The sequence below is a fragment of the Ranitomeya variabilis genome, chromosome 3, assembly GCF_051348905.1.
Source record: "Ranitomeya variabilis isolate aRanVar5 chromosome 3, aRanVar5.hap1, whole genome shotgun sequence".
NCBI classification, from domain to species: Eukaryota; Metazoa; Chordata; class Amphibia; order Anura; family Dendrobatidae; genus Ranitomeya; species Ranitomeya variabilis.
Window position 1 is genome coordinate 164,900,261 of NC_135234.1, and position 23,797 is coordinate 164,924,057.

A 23,797-nucleotide genomic window follows, 5' to 3' on the forward strand; every position below is an offset into this window, starting at 1 on the left:
GCCACATACCAGGACAGGATGGGGTAGCCATATACCAGGACAGGACGGGGGAGCCACACATAACAGGACAGGGATGAGGGGACAATGCATACCCGGCTTATACTCGAGTCAATTAGCTTACCCAGTTTTCCGTGGCAAAATTAGGTGCTTTAACTTATACTTGGGTCGGCTTATACTCGAGTATATACGGTACTTAGGGTATGTGCCCACGGTCATGAATCGGCAGCGCTTTGGACACAGCACATGTCCGCTCCGTCCAAAGATCTGCTGGCTTTTGAACGCTGGTGATTCTGCATGTGTTAATTGAACCGTGCAGATTCACTGCGTCCAATATATTGCACAGGTGATATTTATCTTGCAGAGACTCGGTCTGGAAAGACGCGCCACCATGTCCATCTCCGCGGGTGAGCTGCGGCCGTCGATGCATGCAAATGTGGCACCCCTGAAGTCCGGTTGCCAGAGTGGCATTGCCTCACTCACAGGGAGTGTTGTAATGCCTGGAAGCAAGGAGGAGTCCCCTTACCAGGTAACACCAGCATCCAACACTTTTCCTACTCCAGACAAGAAAGGGGAGCTCTAAATCCCGGTTTCAGGGGAGCTTCCCTTTAAGTTCTGGCCTGAAGGCAGAGTTAGTATTCTGAGTCTGTAGTCAGAGAGGAGAGGAGGAAAGAAGTTGAGGAGAACTTGGGGAGTGGAGCTGTAGCCAAGCTCACCCCAGGACAGAGCACTGACAAAGAGGACGCCAGAGTCCTTGGCTGTGTGGGTGCTGTACTCCCCGACAGCCGAATCTGGAGGGCAGGGAACTGCAAGCTCCCTGGCCACACTGAACACCTGTAGGCACCGCAGCAGACGAAGAGCTGGGGCTGCCAGTGAAAAGGCAGTGCCCATGATAGGCTCACGCTGTCTGCCTTACAGGTTAGAAGCAACATGCAGGAGAGGAACTTGAGCAGAGCTTAAAGGAGCAAGGACCTAGAGAATAGCGCAGAAGGAAGGCCTCCAAACCCACCTGTCTAGGAGGTTCCCATGTTGTTTCCAGGCTGCCCAGACCCTATCATCATCTGTTATCCGTGCCCCGGGCTGCACCTGCAACTGACAAGTAAAGGTAAAGGAAACTGCAATCCTTGTGTCCGTCAGTCATTTCCCGTAGCCTCAGTCCTGCACCCCATTATCTACGATCACTTACCAACTATACTGTTATCCCTGGGTCCCGCTCCACCTGTGGGGAGCAGAACCATCCCAGCTGCGTCACCATCGGACCCAGCAGTCCCCTTAAGCAGCATCCGCCATCCATTGGCAAACACCACAGGTGGCGTTGCAAACTAACTCCCTATATACTTTATTGCTCCTTCATTTCATCTATTTTATTGGATGCCCAGGGCCACGGATGGGGTCACTCCTGCCGTGACAACCCCCTTAAGAACCGTCGGACCCGGCCCAAGTACCCCTTGGCCCTAGCGGGCTCTCCACATAGTGGGTATGGGATTTCTTGAAATCCCATCCACTATGCTGTAACATCTGGACACTGCAGATGCAGTCAGATGCTCCTGATTCAGGAAGAGGTGCATTCTGGAGCATCTGATGAGTGGCGCGCTCCTCTGTGTGCCACGCCAGAATTATTACTCCTGTTAGGTATTGGTATGAAATTTCTGGTGTAGGAAATGCCACATCTCTTCATGAATTAGACCAGCTTTGGCATCCCGCCCCTGACGCACCCGATCCTGACCTATCCCAGCTCCACCCATTTTGGAGAATGCTGGGAGAAACTGGGGTGAAGACACCACAAGTAGCATTTTTACACCACAATATTTGCATAAAAGCTTTAATGAATAGGGTCCATAGTTTATGGCAACGAGTTTTGGATCAGTTTATTTTTTTCTGTAAAAACTCTGCAGATAGATGTTATCTGAAGGTCTATAGAAAAAAACAAATAATATTTTCATTCACAGCCATTTGGTTTGTGACTTTTAGTAGCATAAGTGGCATTTTTTGTAGGAAGCTGAAGGTACTCTAGGGTCCTTAACAGACTTTCTACCTCATTTAACTGTTTGCCTCCTTCCGTGGAGTATGTGTATTGTACAAATTAAAGTTGCATCCTACCAGCACTACATGGTCGGGGATGACCATATTTAAAGGAGAGAGGTGTGTAAGGGGTTATAGAGGACAGCTTATCCCATGCACCTGCTTCTTAGTTCTTGAATGTCTGATATATACATATATTGGTTGTTATGTTGTACAATGCCTTGTATCATAATGCTGCTATGATGTAAAATATATATATGTTGCTGTACTGTATAGATAGGGAAAGTGTAGTATTTGGATTAGCCCACTAGAGGGGGGCATTGTAGGATAGTAATAAGAATAAGATAGGAACTAGTTAAGTTAGGAGGGGCCAGCTGTGTAAGATAGAGAGGGCTTCCTGAATTGACGCAGTAGTACCTGAGAGCCCAGACAGGGCAGCCGTGCCCCGCAACATACAAGTAAAGGAGCCCAGCCCATCCATGGTCTAGGAGCAACTGTCATTTGGGAGATGAATGGAATACAGGGCAGCTTCAACATGGCTGCAGTAAACTACGTGGGAAGACGCCTAAGTGTCAGGCGCGAAACGGACAGGGAACTACTGAAGGTAGTTAGGCTGGCCAGACATAACGCTGCAGTACCAGAGACGACGGTACGACCCTGTGATATTCCTGGGGGTGTACGGGACGGCACAGAGAAAGGAAAAGTTATGATGTGTGAATGATCCTGTGCTCTACCTGTGATTAATCTGGACGAGCTGAGACAAGAATTGAGTAAAGTTGTTAGTTTAAAACTGGATTTGGACTCTGCCTGTCTTCACATGATATTTGGGAAAGGAAACCCCAAGCAGACTGGAGAGGACTCGGATGTGCAAGTAAGTGAGCCATCCAACACACAACAGAAGGGACATTGTATTTATGTGATGGACGGCCAGGGTGTGCAAGTACTACCACCCTCAGCCACGACTACCCCCCTGGCCTCTGTTACAATATGTGTGTAGGCTGAGCCTAGTTAACACAGCAGGTGCTGTGTTATATAGCTGGCTTATCTTTTAAAGAGCTACATAATCATATTAATGGTTTGTGGGTGGGTAGTGTAAAGGTTTCTGAAAGGTGCCCTTAAGGGGTTAATCAAAATTGATATTCTAGTATGTCCCCATGGAGGTGTGATCAACTAGTGAGCTTCTCCCTACCTAGCAGCTGATAGCAAGTTAGGGTACTGTCACACAGTGCAATTTTGATCGCTACGATGGCACGATCCGTGACGTCGCAGCGATCGTATGATTATCGCTCCAGCGTCGTAGACTGCGGTCACACGTTGCAATCACGGCGCTGGAGCGATGCCGAAGTCCCCGGGTAACCAGGGTAAACATCGGGTTACTAAGCGCAGGGCCGCGCTTAGTAACCCGATGTTTACCCTGGTTACCAGCGTAAACGTAAAAAAAACAAACAGTACATACTTACATTCCGGTGTCTGTCCCCCGGCGTTCTGCTTCTCTCCACTGTGTAAGCACCATAGCCGGAAAGCAGAGCGGTGACGTCAGACGTCACCGCTGTGCTCGCTTTCCGGCCGGCAGGCGCTCACAGTGCAGAGAAGCTGAGACGCCGGAGGACAGACACCGGAATATGAGTATGTACTGTTTGGTTTTTTTACGTTTACGCTGGTAACCAGGGTAAACATCGGGTTACTAAGCGCGGCCCTGCGCTTAGTTACCCGATGTTTACCCTGGTAACAAGCGAACACATCGCTGGATCGCTGTCACACACAACGATCCAGCGATGACAGCGGGTGATCAAGCGACGAAAGAAAGTTCCAAACGATCTGCTACAACGTACGATTCTCAGCAGGATCCCTGATCGCTGCTGTGTGTCAGACACTGCGATATCGTAACGATATTGCTAGAACGTCACGAATCGTACCGTCGTAGCGATCAAAATTGCACTGTGTGACAGTACCCTTACAAACGCACTTGAGTGATAAAGAAACGAGTTGGTTTTAATGGTTTTCGTGGATATTGTTCATTTTTATGAATCTAAACAAATATGTTTTTTTTACCTACCGGATGGATGTGATGCATTCCCCTCCCTTCTTTTGTTATTGCTGTGCTACACCAGCTGGATATAGCACCCTCTGTTTACAATGCAATAGCATCTTAGAACTCATTCAGATGTACATTTTTTTAAATAAGGCTACTTTCACATTTGCGTTTGGAGCCGCTGCGGAGGGCTGTGGACTTCCTCCGTGAAGCCCCGCCCTCCGCCGCTAGCTCCGCCTACTTCTGCATGCGGCCGGCATGCGACCTGGGTACCTATATTTAACATTAGGTATGCAGGTCGTGCCGCAGTATGCGGATGCTGCCGCATGCGTCGTTTTGACGATGCGGAGACCAGCGTACGACGCAGCTCGTAGCAATTTTTTTTTTTTTCCGCATCGTCAAAACGACGCATGCGACAGCATCCGCATACTGCGGCACGACCTGCGTACCTAATGTTAAATATAGGTACCCAGGTCGCATGCCGGCCGCATGCAGAAGTAGGCGGAGCTAGCGGCGGGGGGCGGGGCTTCACGGAGGAAGTCCACAGCCCTCCGCAGCGGCTCCAAACGCAAATGTGAAAGTAGCCTAAATGGAAAGAAAAGCTCAATTTTCATCAATGCTTTGGATCACATTTCCATCAGTATTTGGTCAGTGTTTGACTATGTGCACATGACCAGAATCTACACTGAAAAGACAACACAAAGGCAATAAAATGAATATAGTATCAACATGACATTGCTGTGCATGTTCCATCTTATGCTACATTTTTAACTACTCATTGTTGGTGACATAGAGTAATAGACGCAGGCGACAGAGTTGCAGAAAGAAGAAGAACAAGCCCAATTAACAAAGCAGCTTCAGGAAAATGACTGCCCATATGATCCTGAACCGGCTTCGCCTGGCAAAACTTGTTGGATGCGTCGGCGTCTAAAAGATGCCGTGTGCACATAACCTTCTGGTTTTTACCATCAATGTTCTCATCAGTGACTTTCACATATGAAAAAAAGATTGCAACCTTCTCAAACCCATTGTAACATTGCAAACGGATAGGGCACGGATTACACAAGAATGGCATATGTGATTTACATGAAACTAAAGATTTGCAGGGATGAGTTTAATCTATAACTTGGATAAAAAAATTTCAAATCATATTTTCTGGATTTTTTTCACGGACACTCAAACTACCAAAAAAATGCAAACTTGTGAACAGTCCAGTAGACTATAATGAGTATGTGTTCCATCTGGTAAACACTCCAGTCGATCCGAGAAAAAATCTGACATTTACATGGTCCATAGACTAACAATAATATGGGTGCGATCCTTTGTTTTGCTAGATTGAACTCGGACCGAAAATTCTTTTGTCTACACCTGCCTTTAGAGTGAAACATTTATCAAAAGTTTTGCACATTTATTTTATTATGATTGGATTGTAAGCCTTTTGGGCAATCTAAATAAAATATCTCAGAGAAACAGAAGGTCAGAAAGCCTTATTCTAAAGCAAATGTTATTTCATGTTACTAAACTGGATGAATCAAGTGATTGAATAATACTCCAATAATAAACTTTAACTCAATCTGACAGGATATGATGCTGTAGGGCCTAGGAATTGGAGCAAACAGAGGCCAATGGCTTAAATCGCATCTTCAGTGTGAGTATGGATGTATTGTAGCCTGCAGCAAGTTTTGTGCATCTGAATACATTGAAATATCCTGTAAAGAGAAGTATAATAAAAACCAATTTCTGTAGATTTGATTTAGATATATTGCAATATCTAATATTACAATATAAAATCTATACATTATATTAAGAGTTCATTCTTTTCTTCTTGTGACATTCAATTTTCACAATGTATAACTCTGCTTCTAGTAAATATTGAAACACAATTTTGCGAAGTCACAACACTTTATATCTGTAGCACATGTTATATTACAGAGCTTTTAAAAGCACATTTAGAAACAGCATACCACATTTTGCAGCTTCAGATGCTATTATTTATTATTATTATTTATTTATATAGCACCAATGGTGCTGTACATGAGAAGGGGTTACATACAAATTACAGATATCACTTACAGTAAGCAAACTAACAATTAGAGACTTATGCAGAGGGGTGACGACCCTGCCCTTGCGGGCTTACATTCTACAGGATGGTGGGGATGGAGACAATAGGTGGAGGGTTGTAGGAGCTCCGGTGTTGGTGAGGCGGTAGCTTCGGTAGTGGTGAGAAGGCAGCAGGGTCAGTGCAGGCTGTAGGCTTTCCTCAAGAGGTGGGTTTTCAGGTTCCATCTGAAGGATCCGAATGTGGTTGATAGTCAGATGTGTTTTGGCAAACAATTCCAGAGGATGGGGGATATTCTGGAGAAGTCTTGGAGGCGGTTGGGTGAGGAGCTGATAAGTGTGGAGGAGAGAAGGAGGTCTTGGGAGGACCGGAGATTACGTGAGGGAAGATATCGAGAGATTAGTTCAGAGATATATGGAGGAGACAGGTTATGGATGGCTTTCTAGGTCATTATTAAAATATTTAGAATTGAGAGTCCTCAGTGGTTGATACCTTTTAATGGCTAACTGAAAAGATGGTAACAAATTGTAAGCTTTCGAGACTACATACGTCTCTTCATCAGGCAAAGACTAAAACAAATTCTGAAGAATCACATATTTATGCACAACATAGTATAGAAATAAAAAAGGAAAAAAAAAAAAAGGGGGAGAGGGGAAAAAAAACCATGGATAAGCCAGGTGACATGAAGCAGAATTACCATGGGTGATAAACAGTTACGTCCATAAATATTGGGCCAATTCTTAGATAAGGATTGTTTTATTGTCCTGTGATTAGGGTCTCTGTTGTGATGACCCCCACATGGTCTGATGGGCAAGTTCCTTAGTTGTACTTAGTTGATGTAAAAAGACATAAATCCTTGTGACACATTCATTCCTGCATTTAGAGTGTCAAAGGTCATCATCAGTTTATATTCCCAGACTCTCCTGTCTTTCTGCGATTTGAATTTACCCTTTAATACAAGTAATTTCATGTCCATAATGTTATGATTTGGGAGACAGAAAAGTATTGCCACAGGTAGATCCATTCTTTTTTCTCTTATTGTATGGCTGTGAGCGTTCATCCTTGTTCTCAGTTTCTGCCCTGTCTCCCCTATATACAGACCCCCAGTTGGACATTTAGTACAAATAATTATGTACACCACATTAGAAGTGACGCAGCTGAATGTACCTGGTATCTTGTAGTCCTGATGTGAGTTGGGGATCTTTATCTTGTCCGTGGTCATTATAAATGGACAGGTTTTACATTTTTTCTGGTTGCAAGGAAAAGTACCTGCAGCTGTTGGAGAGGACAGGGAGCTCTTGACATCATGACTTCATTGATTTCATACCAGAATGTAGGTCATTATTAGTAATTTGAAATGGATACGCTGAGGGAATGGGAGCCAGTGAAGAGATTTGCAGAGGGGGAAGCAAAGGAGTAACGAGGAGAGAGATGAATTAGTCAGGCAGAAGAGTTAAGGAGGTGCAAGGGTGTTAGCAGGGAGGCCACAGAAAAGGATGTTGCAGTAGTCAAGGCGGAAGATGATGAGGGCATGCACAAGCATTTTAGTAGATTGACAGTTGAGGAAAGGACGGATTCTGGAGATATTTTTGAGCTGGAGGCGACAGGAGGTGGAAAGAGCTTGGATGTGCGGTTTGAAGGACAGGGCAGAGTCAAGGGTTACTCCGCGGCAGCGGACTTCCGGTACGGGGGAAAGCGTGATGTCGTTAATTGCGATAAATAGGTCAGGTATGGAAGATCTATGAGATGGTGGAAAGATGATGAGTTCAGATTTGTCCACATTGAGTTTGAGGAAGCAAGAGGAGAAGAAGGAGGATATGGCTGATAGACACTCCAGGAATCTGGACAGCAGAGAGGTGACATCTGGGCCAGAAAGGTAGATCTGAGTGCCATCAGCATAAAGGTGGTACTGGAATCCATGGGACTTTATGAGTTGTCCCAGGCCAAGTGTATAGATTGAGAAGAGTAAGGGTCCTAGAACAGAGCCTTGGGGTACTCCAACAGAGATAGGGTGGGATGAGGAGGTAGTATGGGAGTGGGAGATGCTGAATGTGCAGTTGGAAAGATATGAAGAGATCCAGTATAGGGCGAGGTCTTTGATGCCAAAGGAGGAGAGGATCTGTAGTAGGAGGCAATGGTCAACTGTGTCAAAAGCAGAGGACAGGTCTAGAAGGAGGAGTGCAGAGTATTGTCCATTAGCTTTGGCTGTAAGTAGGTCATTAGTGATTTTGATCAGGGCTGTCTCAGTTGAGTGATGGGGCGGAATCCAGATTGTAGATTGTCAAAGAGCAAGTTAGATGAGAGGTGGGAGGAAAGTTCAGCATGGACGTGCTGCTCCAGGATTTTGAAAGCGAATGGAAGCAGCGATATTGAGCGTTAGCTGGACATAGCTGTTGGGTCTAGGGTTTGCTTTTTAAGGATAGGCGTGATTGTGGCATGCTTTAAAGCAGAAGGGAAGGTGCCAAAAATTAGTGATAGGTTGAACAGGTGGGTTAGGGATGGGATAAGTGTGGTGTTGAGGTTGGGGAGGAGGTGGGATGGGGTCAAGCGAACAGGTGGTGAGGTGCAGTTTAGAGAGGAAACAATTAAGCCCCCCTTCAGTGATCTTGGAGAGGGACGTTATGGGGTTTGGGCATTGGTCTGGTATACAAAGGGGTTGTGGTGGTTGAACAATGAAGACTTGCCTTGTTTGGTTGATCTTATTTTTAAAGTGTGTGGCAAAGTCCTCAGCAGAGATGAGGGAGGTTGGAGGGGGCAGTGGGGGGTGGAGGAGGGAGTTAAAGGTTTTGAATAACTGTTTGGGGTTGTAGGGTAGGGAAGATATGAGGGTTGTGAAGTAGGCCTATTTAGCAGAGGTCAGAGCAGATTTAAAAGCGAGTGTTGCCTGTTTGAATGCAGTGAAGTCGTCTTGCGAATGTGTTTTCTTCCAATGCCGCTCTGCAACCCTGGACAGTTGCCGGAGCTTTTTAGTGGTGTTATTGTGTCAGGGTTGTCTATTTATATGTCGCACCCTGCCATGAAAAAGAGGGGCGACCGTGTCAATAGCTGATGGGAGAGTGGCATTGTAGAAAGCAATGGCACTGTCTGTGTCATGGAATGAGGATATGGATGCCAGTGGTAGGATAGAGTCAGAGAGCATGTGGGAGTCTAGGTGTGCAAGCTTTCTGTGGGCATGTGCATGTTGCTGGACGTGGGTGACCGGTGAGGAGGACAGGGATGAGAAAGTGAGCAGATGGTGGTTGGATAGAGGGAGACGGGAGGTGGTGAAGTTAGATAGAAAGCAGAGATGGGTGAAGACCAGGTCTAGGGTATGTCTGTCTGTGTGGGTGGCTGTCGGAGGACCACTAAGTCCAAAAGATGAAGTATTGGGTTAAAGGTGGGATTGGGTTAAAGGTGCAGTTATAAGAAAGGAGAAGACCCACTCCTCCACCATGTCTGTTGCCGGGACGAGGGGTGTGGGTGAAGTGGAGGCCGCCGTAACACAGTGCAGCAGGGGAGGCGGTGTCAGAGGATGTTAGCGATGTTTCTGTGAGGCCAAGGAAGGCAAGATTGTGAGAGAGAAAAAGGTCATGAATCACATGAAGCTTATTGCAGATTGAGAGGGCATTCCAGAGTGCTCTAGAGAGAGGGAGCAGGGGGGTGGGCATCAGGGGCACGGGTTTTATGTTGGAAATATTTTGGTAGTTCGTATTAGATAGGGAGCGATAGGAGGGGGTAGTCATGGGAGGTATGAGTTGTGGGGATCCAGGGTTGCGAGATATGTTGCCAGTAGTGAGGAGAAGCATAGAAAGGGAGAGCAGAAGGGAGAAGGAGAGTGGGTGACTTGTTTTATGTTTTATTGGGACAGATTTGAGGTTGAGGAGCAGTAGAGGAGGACAGGTGGGGAGGTAAGAGTTCAGTGGAGATGATTATTTGGATAGAGGGTGCTGGGGTTTGTGGATAGTGAAGGAGAGAGTGGATTAGTGGAGCAAACACTGTAAGGGCATATGGAAACATGAAGGTAGATTCAAGTAATTAGAGGTGCTTACTAGGCAGACATACCCAAATGAGACAATGACAACGAGTGGGGTCCTGAATCCTGCCATGACTAACGGCCTTTGAAATAACTGCGGTGTCTCTATGCTTAGCTGCATGACTGCCGTTGAAATAACTGCGGCGTCTCTATGCTTTGCTGCGTGATGCTTTGCTGCTGGGATGCGCGTGCCTGACCCCACATGCGTGCACCCCTTATGATGCTACTAAATTTATAGGACTGAGTAAAGGATCAGGTGAGAAGGATTGTGGGACCTGATTGGGGATAAATTAGCAATTGGCCAACACCCCAGGGGAGGTTACATAATCAAAGGCACTGAGCCTGGCTACAACCATATGCTCTAACACCTCCTTGCACAAGATAATATCTCCTGTGACCCCAGCATGGATATGTAGCAATAAGTATTTAATACAATACAACAAATGAATTAAGCAAACATTCAGCAGGCACTTGAAAGGATTTGATAACAGAAATCCCAAATACTTATTATGAGGTCGAGAATGTGGCGAATAATAACGCCCACCCCCAAACTCACTTAATCCACTCCAAAAATATCATGTGAATAAGGAGAAAATGCGGCGCATCGATGAAAAATAAGTAACAAATTTTATTTTAGTAATAATCCATATAAAAGTTAAAATTGTTTATACCATAAAGTAACACACTCACAAGATGACGCCAATGAAAATGCTGAAATGCCACCCACAACGCCCCGAAAATAGGGAAACACCATAATCTGATAATGTAAAAAATGAAAAACAATAACAAATGGTCTATATTAGGTAAGCCAGCTGAACAAGATGTATAGTCATGACCACAGACATCCCAAAAGTATGTATTAAGTGTCGCTGAATCCCATAACAAGTAAAAGGAGTCTGATAAACATAGGCCAGGCTTACCAATAGGGGGGATGAAGTGGGGGGACAGCCGGAGGATGGACCTCCGACGCACGTTTCGCGGCAACACAGTGCCGCTTTCTCAAGGGATTAGCATTTGATACCAAATAGGACCTTCAAATAGCCTAATGACCCCGGTCACATGGTTGCCAACAGCAAATCACGGCAGCGCTTTCGGCACATACGCATTGCAGCTGCCAGGTCATGACCGCAAACACAAGCATCAAGCTGAGTGCGCAAGCGCAGGGAAGGAAAAGTTCCTGGAGCATGCGCGCAGGGCAAAGAGACGCCGGTCCACAACAGGGTGCAGCAGGCAGCAACAAGACACGCACGGCCACAGCAGAAATAGTTATACATCTTGCAATAACATCCATTACGGACCGTGGACACATCACAGTTAATCACTATGTACAGCGCAACAAACACTTCTTATAAAGGGTGGTTCAGAATGGAAATAATGTCTCTATGCATAATAGTACAAGTCCACGAATTGGATAAATGTCAGTCCATTCAGAATATACAGTTGTATGCCATGATGGCCAAAAGAAGGTCGTGCCTCTTGTCCACAGTATGTGTCTGGAGTCCGCTATGCGTGGGGTGGCGGTAAGCGTGGATCACGGGTATCAGCAGGGACAAAGAAAGGCAGATGAAGGACACCATAGGCCCCGGAGTGTCACAAGTTACTAATGATGCAAAAAATAAAAAGCATTAAAAACCACACAAAAAGCAATAAGATAAAAACATCAAAACCGTCTGGGAAAAGGAAGGGGGGGATGAAAATAAATTAATGGGAAACAGGAGGAGACCTAATGTTAAACATAAGCAAGAAAAGTGGGGGGGAGGATGAAAAAGGATCAAGAAATTCATAAAAAAGAGTGTAACTTAATGTTTCGTTTAAACAGTTCGGTGACATAGCATCAAGTTGCACAATCCACCTCGTTTTGATTTGTGCTAGAAGTTTCTTATTGTCACCACCTCTAATCCCCATGTGCAAAGCATCAATCCCCCTCACCTGAAGTAATCTTGCGTCACATTTGTGATGCGACCTGAAGTGACGGAGGATTGTTTTGAAATCAGAAATGTCGGACACTGTCTTGGCCGCACCAATGTCCCGCACATGCTCCCGAACGCGAACTCTAAGTTCACGGATGGTAAGTCCCACATATACCATGGGGCAAGGGCATATAGCATAGTAAATCACATTGGTGGTAACTGCAAGAAATCCGCTGTCTGATTTGAAATTCCTTAGATCCATCAAAAGAATCAAAGCTGGAACAGCGCAGGACATTGGTGCATGCAAGACAGTTCCCACATGGGAAGCATGTGCTCCACATTTTCTCCTTATTCACACTAAAGGAATTGTTGCAGGATGATTGGCAGGAGTTGGCAGGAAGCACAGATTATACCATTAATGGGAATGTTGCAGGATGATAGGCAGCAGTTGACAGGAAGCAGAGATTGTACCATTAAAGGGAATGTTGGAGGATGATAGGCAGCAGTTGACAGGAAGCAGAGATTGTACCATTAAAGGGAATGTTGCAGGATGATAGGCAGCAGTTGACAGGAAGCAGAGATTGTACCATTAAAGGGAATGTTGCAGGATAATAGGCAGCAGTTGACAGGAAGCAGAGATTGTACCATTAAAGGGAATGTTGGAGGATGATAGGCAGCAGTTGACAGGAAGCAGAGATTGTACCATTAAAGGGAATGTTGCAGGATGATAGGCAGCAGTTGACAGGAAGCAGAGATTGTACCATTAAAGGGAATGTTGCAGGATAATAGGCAGCAGTTGACAGGAAGCAGAGATTGTACCAGTAAAGGGAATGTTGCATGATGATAGACAGCAGTTGACAGGAAGCAGAGATTGTACCTGTGTGAAGAGAGGAGATGGATGTTAATTCCCGGCCGTTGAAATAACTGCGGCATCTCTATGCTTAGCTGCGTGATGCTTTGCCGCAGGAATGCGCGTGCCTGACCCCACACGCATGCACCCCTTAAGATGCTACTAAATTTATTAAAGTGTCTATATTGATGCTAACAGAAAAAAACACACTAAGGACATAGAACCTTATGGCACAAATGCCCCTTTGGTACAGGGCTATACAGTCTCTGTACACTGCGGACTCCATATGTACTCGCTGTATGAGATTATGTAGATGACAAACAATGCTTTTTCATAACTCTCAATCATCTGAGTTTGATGGAGCATGCCACTTTTTATTATTGTTATACTTGTAGAAAATTCAACAAATAAAAATGGTGTGCCTCCATATGGCATACATGGGTACTGCAGCGGGCGTAGGCAGTTTATCCCTAGTATTAATACTTCCAGGTGAAATTTGGTCTACTTTATACGACATCCGATTGTGTAAGTGTAAGGGACACAAGGAGCTGTCCGTAAATATTACGTCTATGTAAGTGTCCATATTGTGCATTTCCCTGGCATGTAAATGTACTGTTATGTAGATAGGGAAAGCGTAGTTCCCTAGTTTAACCACTAGGTGGGAATAGAGAGTTTCAGCAAGTAGATGGTTAATGAGGGAGGAGCTAGTGACAGTTAGGGTTCAGAACAACTGAGAATTTGAATCAGTTGGGCAGGAGCACCCTGTCAGGGCAGTCAGCTCTGCAACAGCCCAAGGTCCAGTCAGGCAGCATCAAGGCCAGGAGGGCTACGAGAGAGAGAAGAAAGGCATTGAAAGAGTCATTGACAGCGCAGTATAAGTGGGACTGCGGCTGTAGGTGCTAGAAAAGAACTAGGCAGTATGGACAGATCACTCGCAATGTGGCAGCTTATTGCATGGACGGTCATTCCAGAGACCGGTACAAATCGGTTGAAGGGGACTCCTGCTAAAGTAAGACTGGGCACAGAGGACACTTTAGGACCGGTAAGCACAGTCCGTTCCGGAAGCGGGCTTAGTAAAGATGAAGGAAAGACAGAGAAAGAGGAGAAGCTGTGTAGTGCAGAGCCTGATATAGATGCTGACAAGGAAAGAGAGGAGACAGGGACAGAGAAGAAACTGTGAATTGTAAAGCCTCTTGTAAATGCTGAAAAGAACCGTTATGCGCCTGTTTCAAGTAAAGTTCATTGTTCAAGCATTCAACGGGACTGGTACTCTGCTTATTCTGCTTCGGCTGAGGAAAATGTGCAGATCTTTATAGGAAGCCCCAAGGGAAAAGGAGCTGCAGGTATGTTGACTGACAGCCATGGAGTGTATGTGAGGGGAGGTCAGGGCGTGCAAGAGACTTTTACCTCAGCCACGACTACCACCCTGACTGACCCTTACACTTGGCGTAGTCGGCAGCATGCCGAAATCGTGCAGCGTGGCAATGCTGTGAGAAAAGTGAATGATATACTGAAAGCTGCAAGTAAAGTCAATGTGATTGAAAGTGAAAAGGAGAGAAGCTGTGATGCTCTGCAAGTGGCAGAAAATATGGACGTGTCTAAAACTGTAAATCCAGATGCCCTGGAAATGACAAGTATCTTTGCTGCATCTGCTGACACCTTGCCAGGAGAGGAAATTGTGAGGAGAAAAGAGACTGAGATTTCGGATGAGATTACTTTAATGGATGTGACTAGAACAAAGGACTTAACAAAAACCTTGAGTTTGACTAAAGTACTTTTTGTGCCTAAGATGGTGACCACAAAGATGGCGGTGAGTGTCCCTGAGGTAAAGAACGACAGTGGTGACTCTGCCCTTTATGGGCATGGCTTCTCGGAAAGAGCGTGAAAATTTGACTATGGACAGTGTTTGACCTGCCCATGGTGGGTGTGGCTAAAGAAGAGAAGGGGAGTAGAGGAGGCTGTAGCTTACCTGTCCCAGAAGTTCCCCCAAGCACCAGACTGGTGACTGCCAGAGCCAGGGAGGAGTGATTAGCTTGTCCAGTGATACCGGAAGAAGAGGCCTACACCACCAATGCCGATGTTGCTGAGTGCCGAGTCTGTCCAGCGACACTGGAAGAGGAGGCCTGCACCAGCGACGGCGATATTGCCGAGTGACGAGTCTGTCCAGTGATACCGGGAGAGTAGGATTGCACCACCGATGATGACGTTGCCAATCCAGCAGAGACCAGAGGCGACACCCACCCTTGAGGAACCCAGACCAGAAGCCAGGAATGAGCCAGATCATGATGCAGTAGTGGTGGAGCACACCGTGGAAGGATACAGTGATCCCGGAGTGGTGAGTGCACCCCAGCCCCTTACCTCAGAAGTAAGGTCCGTACCACAACCCCCGTCCCTGAGGCCCCGTCTGCCTCTGCTTTTGTGATGTACCTGGGTCACTGACAGCGCAGTATAAGTGGGACTGCGGCTGTAGGTGCTAGAAAAGAACTAAGCAGTACAGACAGGTCACTCGCAATGTGGCTGCTTATTGCGTGGATGGTCATTCCAGAGACTGGGACAAAATGGTTGAAGGGGACTCCAGCTAAAGTAAGACTGGGCACAGAGGATGCTGGAGGACCAGTAAGCATGGTTCGTTCTGGAAGCGGGCTTAGTAAAGGTGAAGGAAAGACAGAGAAAGAGGAGAAGCTGTGTAGTGCAGAGCCTGATATAGATGCTGACAAGGAAAGAGAGGAGACATGGACAGAGAAGAAACTGTGTATTGTAAAGCCTGCTGTAAATCCTGAAAAGAACTGTTATGTGCCTGTTTCAAGTAAAGTTCATTGTTCAAGCATTCAACGGGACTGTGACTCTGTTTATTCTGCTTCAGCTGAGGAAAAAGTGCAGATCTTTATAGGAAGCCCCAAGGTAAAAGGAGCTGCAGGTATGCTGACTGAGAGCCGTGGAGTGTATGTGAGGGGAGGTCAGGGTGTGCAAGAGACTTTTACCTCAGCCACGACTACCACCCTGACCGGTTGTGATGGTGTGATATGCTATGTGGGTATCATTTTTGTGTATATTTCTATTTTACTGATTATCATGGTGTTACTGTATCTTGTAGGATGAGTTGTTATTTGCCATCTGATATTCTCCACACAGTTCTGTATTGTTATCTCTTCACAGGGTCAGTGAATAATGTTGTTTGCTAATATGCTAATGACATGTTGACCTGCTCAGTTGATTGTGTGATACCGGAGAAGGAACCCGTGACATCTGGTGGAAAGCAGCGGGATCAACAGAGCGTAACCTAATGGAGGAGGCTTCTGGACAATGAACCATGGCCTTTGACCGAGCCCCGTCCCCCTCCTATTATATCTTCCCCTCCACCCAGCCGCAGGCCGATGACAATCACAGGTCACAATCCTGGGCCCCAACAGTTCTGACCATGACCTGGGGGTATCACAGAGAGGAGATGTTACGGGTGTGGGCAACCTGGACATTTGCAGTCTGGCTGTCCCTCAAGGAATAGGAGGGAGCCCCACGCAGCCCCACCTCGTCCAGTGCATCTTGTGCACTCCATCCCGCCTGAGGAAGAGCTACCACCACCCCCACCAGAGTGGACCACTGACCACGGCACCATAGATACCCCTCCTGGAGTATACGGACTCTGGCCTTTGTCCATCAGAAATACACAGCAATGGCTTTGCCACCTGCAGGATGTCTTAATTGATGGATACAAAGTGTCGGGATTTAGAGACACGGGGGCATTCCTGACTATCGCAGACCCCCGTGTGGTTCGACCCAAAGCAATTCACCAGGGCCCGGGAATTCCTATTGTCCTGGTGGGGGATGTCCGCAAATATATACAGAGAGCTTTGGTAAGTTTGGATTTCGGTTTTGGAGAAAAACTGTGTTGGATTGGCGTTATGGGAGGACTTCCTGCAGATATCCTCCTTGGAAATGACATTGGGGAGTTGCAAAGTCATTTTGTGGGAGCAGAAGGTCCGTGGGCCTTTCCTTCTTCTGAAAGAACAATTGGAGGGAGATATCGCAGATACCGTAACGCCCATCATTCCCTACGTTCTAGAGTTCAGAGACTGTCTCGCCCAGCTAGCTACCTTGGCTAATGAACATCAGCGAATGGCCCAGTCCAGTCAAAAAGCCTGGTATGACCATAAAGCCAAGACCAGGAAATTTATGGACAAGTGCTCATGATTATTGTAACCCCTGCCACTGTACAAGGAACTATAAACAGTGGAGCAAAGTGGACTAAAGTGAGCAGGCCAGAGGTCTGTGTAGACCTAATGGCGTGCTCACTTATTATGAGGGGGGGGAGGTTGTGATGGTGTGATATGCTATGTGGGTATCATTTTTGTGTATATTTCTATTTTACTGATTATCATGGTGTTACTGTATCTTGTAGGATGAGTTGTTATTTGCCATCTGATATTCTCCACACAGTTCTGTATTGTTATCTCTTCACAGGGTCAGTGAATAATGTTGTTTGCTAATATGCTAATGACATGTTGACCTAGCTTGTTGAAACAATGAGCCCCTGAGACCTTCCCCCTCCTGGCCTGTGAATGAGTGGGGAGACTTGTAAATAATATCAGGGAGGTGAGACACAGAGATCAGTCTGATGTGGAACCATGATGTGAAGAGCATATCAGAGAGAAAGAAGGGAATATGGACTGTTATCCTCTATGCTGGATTGTTGGACTTTTATCCTGTTACTGAAATGCATTCGTGTTCTGGAATATTTTATCCTTTGTGTGATGGATCGTATATGTGGAAATTTTGTACTTTTGCCTAAATAAAGGTCTTGGAATTGTTCACTATTCTCTTGCTCTGTTGATTGTGTGATACCGGAGAAGGAACCCGTGACACCGACCTTTACATAAGAAAAAAAATTCAAATGCTCTGATAGGGAAACAAAATTTCTGTGTATCTGTAAATAAGATTGAAGGCAAAGGCAGATAACATAATGGTGCCTAATTACTACTTTGTACAGTTTGAAGGTTGGAATCGGCCATCTAAATGGAGCCTAATACTGCATGTTAAAACTGGAGTCCCCATCCCATTATGCTGTGAGTTGCAAGTTTCCAACTGTCACCAGGTTTTTCCCATATAACCTACAGACACACCTAGAATGCTGCCCTATGAGGCTGAAAGGTGTTGGCCCTAGGCTATATGGAAAAAAAACGGTGACCGGTTCCCTTGAAGATATATTGTTGTATTTAATATGAATGGCTTATAATTTCTCTAAGAACATAGCTTTAAATCAAAAACCATAAAACAGGTTTGGGTAATAAGTTCCATCCTCAAAAAAACTAACCTTGACCCTACTGCTATGCCCAGCTATCGCCCCATATCACTGCTCCCATTTGCTTCAAAACTTCTTGAGCAGCATGTCCATGCTCAACTTTCCTCCCACCTCTCATCTAACTCTCTCCTTGACAACCTCCAATCTGGCTTCTGCCCCCACCACTCCACTGATACTGCCCTGACCATAATTGCTAATGACTTACTCACAGGCAAAGCTAACAGACAGTTCTCCATACTCCTTCTTCTCGACCTGTCCTCTACCTTTGACACAGTCGACCACTGCCTTCTGCTACAGATTCTTTCTTCCCTTGGCATCAAAGACCTTGCCATGTCCCGGATTGCCTCATACCTTTCCGACCGCACATTTAGCGTTTCCCACTCCCACACTACCTCCTCATCCCACCCTCTCTCTGTTGGAGTCCCTCAAGGCTCTGTCCTAGGGACCCCTACTTTTTCCATCTATACCCTTGGCCTAGGACAACTCATAAAGTCCCATGGATTCCAGTACAACCTGTATGCGGACGACACTCAGATCTACCTCTCTGGCCCAGATGTCACCTCTCTGCTTGTTATGGTTCCCAATGGCAGGGGAACATCAGAAACATAGAAAAACGGACAAGCTCTCGGGTGATGGAAACTAGAGCTGACCGCGATGCTAAACCTATACACACAACTAATAGTAGCCAGGGAACGTGCCTACGTTTTCGCTAGACGTCTCGCACCAGCCGGAGGACTAACTACCCCTAATAGATGAAACACAGTCCTGGCTTGCCTCCAGAGGAAAATTCCCCACAGGAGATAGTAGCCCCCCACATATAATAACGGTGAGTTAAGGTGAAAAGACAAACGTAGTATGAAAACAGATTTAGCACAGCGAGGCCCACTAACTAGATAGCAGAAGGATACAATAGTGGACTTCGCAGTCAGCTACAAAACCCTATCAAAAACCATCCTGAAATTACCTTAAACTCATGTGCCAACTCATGGCACCGGAGTGGCAATTCCAGCCCACAAGAGCTTCCAGCTGCAGAGAATCACATAACTGCAAACTGGACAAAACATACAAAAATAGACTAAGGACAGAAATGTCCAACTTAGCTGGTCAGCAGACTGGGAGCAGGTACATGCAACAGAAAGACTCTGGTTACATTGATGGCCGGCATTGGAATGACTGAGGAACAAGGCTAAATAGGAAACTCCCACATCCTGATAGAAACAGGTGAAAAGCTCACAAGACACCAGTACCACAAGCGACCACTGGGGGAGCCAAATAACCGAATCACAACATCTGCTGTCCTGAATCCCGGAGTGTCTATCAGCCATATCCTCCTTCTTCACCTCTCGCTTCCTAAAACTCAATGTAGACAAAACCAAACTCATCATCTTTCCCCCATCTCGCGTATCCCCCCTACCTGATCTATCTATAATGGTAAATGGCGTCATGCTGTCTCCCGCACCTGAAATTCGCTGCCTGGGGGTGACTCTCGACTCTGCCCTGTCCTTCAAACTGCACATCCAAACTCTTGCCACCTTCAGTCACTCCAACTCAAAAATATTGCCAGAATCCATCCCTTCCTCAGCCCACAATCTACTAAAACTCTTGTGCATGCTCCCATCATCTCCCTCCTCGATTACTGCAACACCCTCCTCTGTGGCCTCCCCACTAACTCCCTTGCACCACTCCAGTCTGTCCTCAACTCTGCTGCCCGGCTAATCCACCTGTCTCCTCACTACTCCCCTGCTTCTCCTCTCTGCAAACCCCTCCACTGGCTCCCAATTCCCCAACGAACACAGTTCAAACTACTAACACTGATCTACAAAGCCATCCACAACCTGTCCCCTCCCTATATCTCTAAAGTAATCTCCCAATATTTTCCCTCATGTAATCTTCGATCCTCCCAAGACCTCCTACTCTCCTCCACACTTATTCATTCCTCACACAACCGCCTTCAAAATTTCTCCCGAATATCCCCCATCCTCTGGAATTCCACACCTCAACACGTCCGATTATCCACCACCCTCAGATCCTTCAGACGGAACCCGAAAGCCTTTCAGGAAAGCCTACAGCCTGCAATAACCATTTTGCCGCCTCACCATCACCCGAGCAGACACCTCACCACCACCCGAGCTGCCGCCTCACCACTACCCGAGCCGCCGCCTCACCACAACTCGAGCCGCCACCTCACTACCACAAGAGCTGCCGCATCACCACCATCAGAGCTGCCGCCTTACCACCACCAGTGCTGCCACATCCCTGACCTTCTGTCTCTTCCCCATTATCCCGTAGAATGTAAGTCTGCAAGGACGCGGTCCTCTCCCCTCTGCACCAGTCTTTCATTATAAATTTGCTTACTGTAAACAATATCTATACCTCTGTACGTAACTCCTTTCTCGTGTACAGCACCATGGAATTAATGGTGCTGTATAAATAAATAATAATAGTAAGTACTAACATATAGCCAAAACCAATGAAAAACCGCAGGACAGAGAAAAATAAAGCAAAAAAAAAAAAAACCTATATATATATACAGTTGTGCTCAAAAGTTTACATACCCCGGGAGAATTTTTGCTTTCTTGGCCTTTTTTCAGAGAATACCAAAACTTTTTCTCCACTCATGGGTTTGTGGTTGGGTGAAGCCATTTCTTGTCAAGCTACTGTGTTTTCTCTTTTTAAATCATAATGACAACCCAAAGCATCCAAATGACCCTGATCAAAAGTTCACATACCCTGGTGATTTTTGCCTTATTACGTTCAAAGACGTTGACACAAATGGTTTTGAACAGCTACTAAAGGTAACATTCTCACCTGTGACCTGTTTGCTTTGGTATGTAAACTTTTGAACACAACTGTATGTATATCTATATTTCTCTCTCTCTCTATATATATATATATATATATATATAGTACAGACCAAAAGTTTGAACACACCTCCTCATTTAAAGATTTTTCTGTATTTTCATGACTATGAAAATTGTACATTCACACTGAAGGCATCAAAACTATGAATTAACACATGTGGAATTATATACTTAACAAAAAAGTATGAAACAACTGAAAATATGTCTTATATTCTAGGTTCTTCAAAGTAGCCACCTTTTGCTTTGATGACTGCTTTGCACACTCTTGGCATTATCTTGATGAGCTTCAAGAGGTAGTCACCGGGAATGGTCTTCCAACAATCTTGAAGGAGTTCCCAGAGATGCTTAGCACTTGTTGGCCCTTTTGCCTTCACTCTGCAGTCCAGCTCACCCCAAACCATCTCGATTGGGTTCAGGTCTGGTGACTGTGGAGGCCAGGTCATCTGGCATAGCACCCATCACTCTCCTTCTTGGTCAAATAGCCCTTACACAGCCTGGAGGTGTGTTTGGGGTAATTGTCTTGCTGAAAAATAAATGATGGTCCAACTAAACGCAAACCGGATGGAATAGCATGCTGCTGCAAGATGCTGTGGTAGTAATGCTGGTTCCTTCAATTTTGAATAAATCCCCAACAGTGTCACCAGCAAAGCACCCCCACACCATCACACCTCCTCCTCCATGCTTCACGGTGGGAACCAGGCATGTAGAGTCCATCCGTTCACCTTTTCTGCGTCACACAAAGACACGGTGGTTGGAACCAAAGATCTCAAATTTGGACTCATCAGACCAAAGCACAGATTTCCACTGGTCTAATGTCCATTCCTTGTGTTCTTTAGCCCAAACAAGTCTCTTCTGCTTGTTGCCTGTCCTTAGCAGTGGTTTCCTAGCCGCTATTTTACCATGAAGTCCTGCTGCACAAAGTCTCCTCTTAACATTTGTTGTAGAGATGTGTCTGCTGCTAGAACTCTGTGTGGCATTGACCTGGTCTCTAATCTGAGCTGCTTTTAACCTGTGATTTCTGAGGCTGGTGACTTGGATAAACTTATCCTCAGAAGCAGAGGTGACTCTTGGCCTTCCTTTCCTGGGGCGGTCCTCATGTGAGCCAGTTTCTTTGTAGCGCTTGATGGTTTTTGCCACTGCACTTGGGGACACTTTCAAAGTTTGCCCAATTTTTCTGACTGACTGACCTTCATTTCTTAAAGTAATGATGGCCACTCGTTTTTCTTTACTTAGCTGCTTTTTTCTTGCCATAATACAAATTCTAACAGTCTATTTAGTAGGACTATCAGCTGTGTATCCACCAGACTTCTGCACAACACAACTGATGGTCCCAACCCCATTTATAAGGCAAGAAATCCCACTTATTAAACCTGACAGGGCACGCCTGAGAATTGAAAACCATTCCCGGAGACTACCTCTTGAAGATCATCAAGAGAATGCCAAGAGTGTGCAAAGCAGTAATCAAAACAAAAGGTGGCTACTTTGAAGAACCTAGAATATAAGACATAATTTCAGTTGTTTCACACTTTCTCGTTAAGTATATAATTCCACATGTGTTAATACATAGTTTTGATGCCTTGAGTGTGAATGTACAATTTTCATAGTCATGAAAATACAGAAAAATCTTTAAATGAGAAGGTGTGTCCAAACTTTTGCTCTGTACTATATATATATATGCGTTGCCATAAATAATATATATTTATCTATATATAGTAATAGTCCCACCCCTGAAGAAGTGAAAAATAGTCCTAGTAGAAAGCATTAGACATAGCCAATACAAAACTAAATATGCACAATACAAGAAAGGATGGTATGGCATAAGAAAAATATGTAAACATGCAATAAAGATCAGTATTGGATTATAGTAATATATTATAAGATTCTCACCCACAAAACACACTGACGCACATATCACAAATGCTTCAATGCTTCATCAGGGGTCAGAATGCATAGAAAGTAACTATATAGCCCCCAATAATATTCGTTCTTTGTGTAGAGCACATAATGCTAATCCATAATGAAACATAAATAGCTGATGACTTTAAATAATTATCACATGACACGTCTTATCAGAATGCATTACCCCTTAGTCAAGAAGGAAAGGTTTTAAGTAAGTCTCACACATCTTGAAGACTGTCCTACATAACCTTTTGCTGCTATCATAATCCTTACTTTCTACTTCAGTGATAGTACATAATCCCATCTATTTCTAACTCTGGATATAGACAGTACACAAAATCTTTGCATTTGTTACTTGATTTGTTTATGACAGTTTTCATCACAAGCTAAATGATAATTAATGAGACTCTCATAATTGAGAAAAGCATTATATTTAATTAAATTAATAAAATGTAATTATGCTGTAATTTGTACAGTACTTCAGTGGATAAATTTCAAAGCAGATTGCATATGGAAAATCTGTAACTAATCGTCTACTTGGGAGCATGATCAACGCTTCTGAATGTTCATATGGGAAATAATGCCAAAGGATATAAAATCATATAGGTGTCATGTAGTCGTTTTCTGCAATCTAGTTCCAACATATGCTTTCCCCGTTATTAATAAAAAGCCCTAACACTACCAGAAGAGATGTTTGGTGGTTTTGAAAAAAAAATCATTATGCTCTATAACTTGTTTTTAGCCAATTTGAAAGAATGTGATTTTACAAAATTACTTTATCTAGAATTGAATATGATCACTGCAGTAATGTGTCAGTGTCAGCATGTCCTAAATTAACTTGTACCACCGTTAATATTCA

At 45.1% G+C, this 23,797-nt stretch overlaps 1 protein-coding gene across 2 annotated transcripts in view; it reads left to right on the forward strand.

The window, feature by feature from the left end:
* Positions 1-2,462: 2,462 nt before the first annotated feature.
* The window catches only part of LOC143815531 (uncharacterized), a 176,344-nt gene continuing 155,009 nt past the window's right edge, over positions 2,463-23,797 (forward strand). For both annotated transcript variants that reach the window (XR_013223767.1, XM_077294821.1), the window contains exon 1: positions 2,463-2,890. Coding sequence is in view for 1 of the 2 variants with exons in the window: in XM_077294821.1 (XP_077150936.1) it covers positions 2,837-2,890 (54 nt within the window). In the remaining variant the exon portion in view is untranslated. The remainder of the gene's footprint in view (positions 2,891-23,797) is intronic.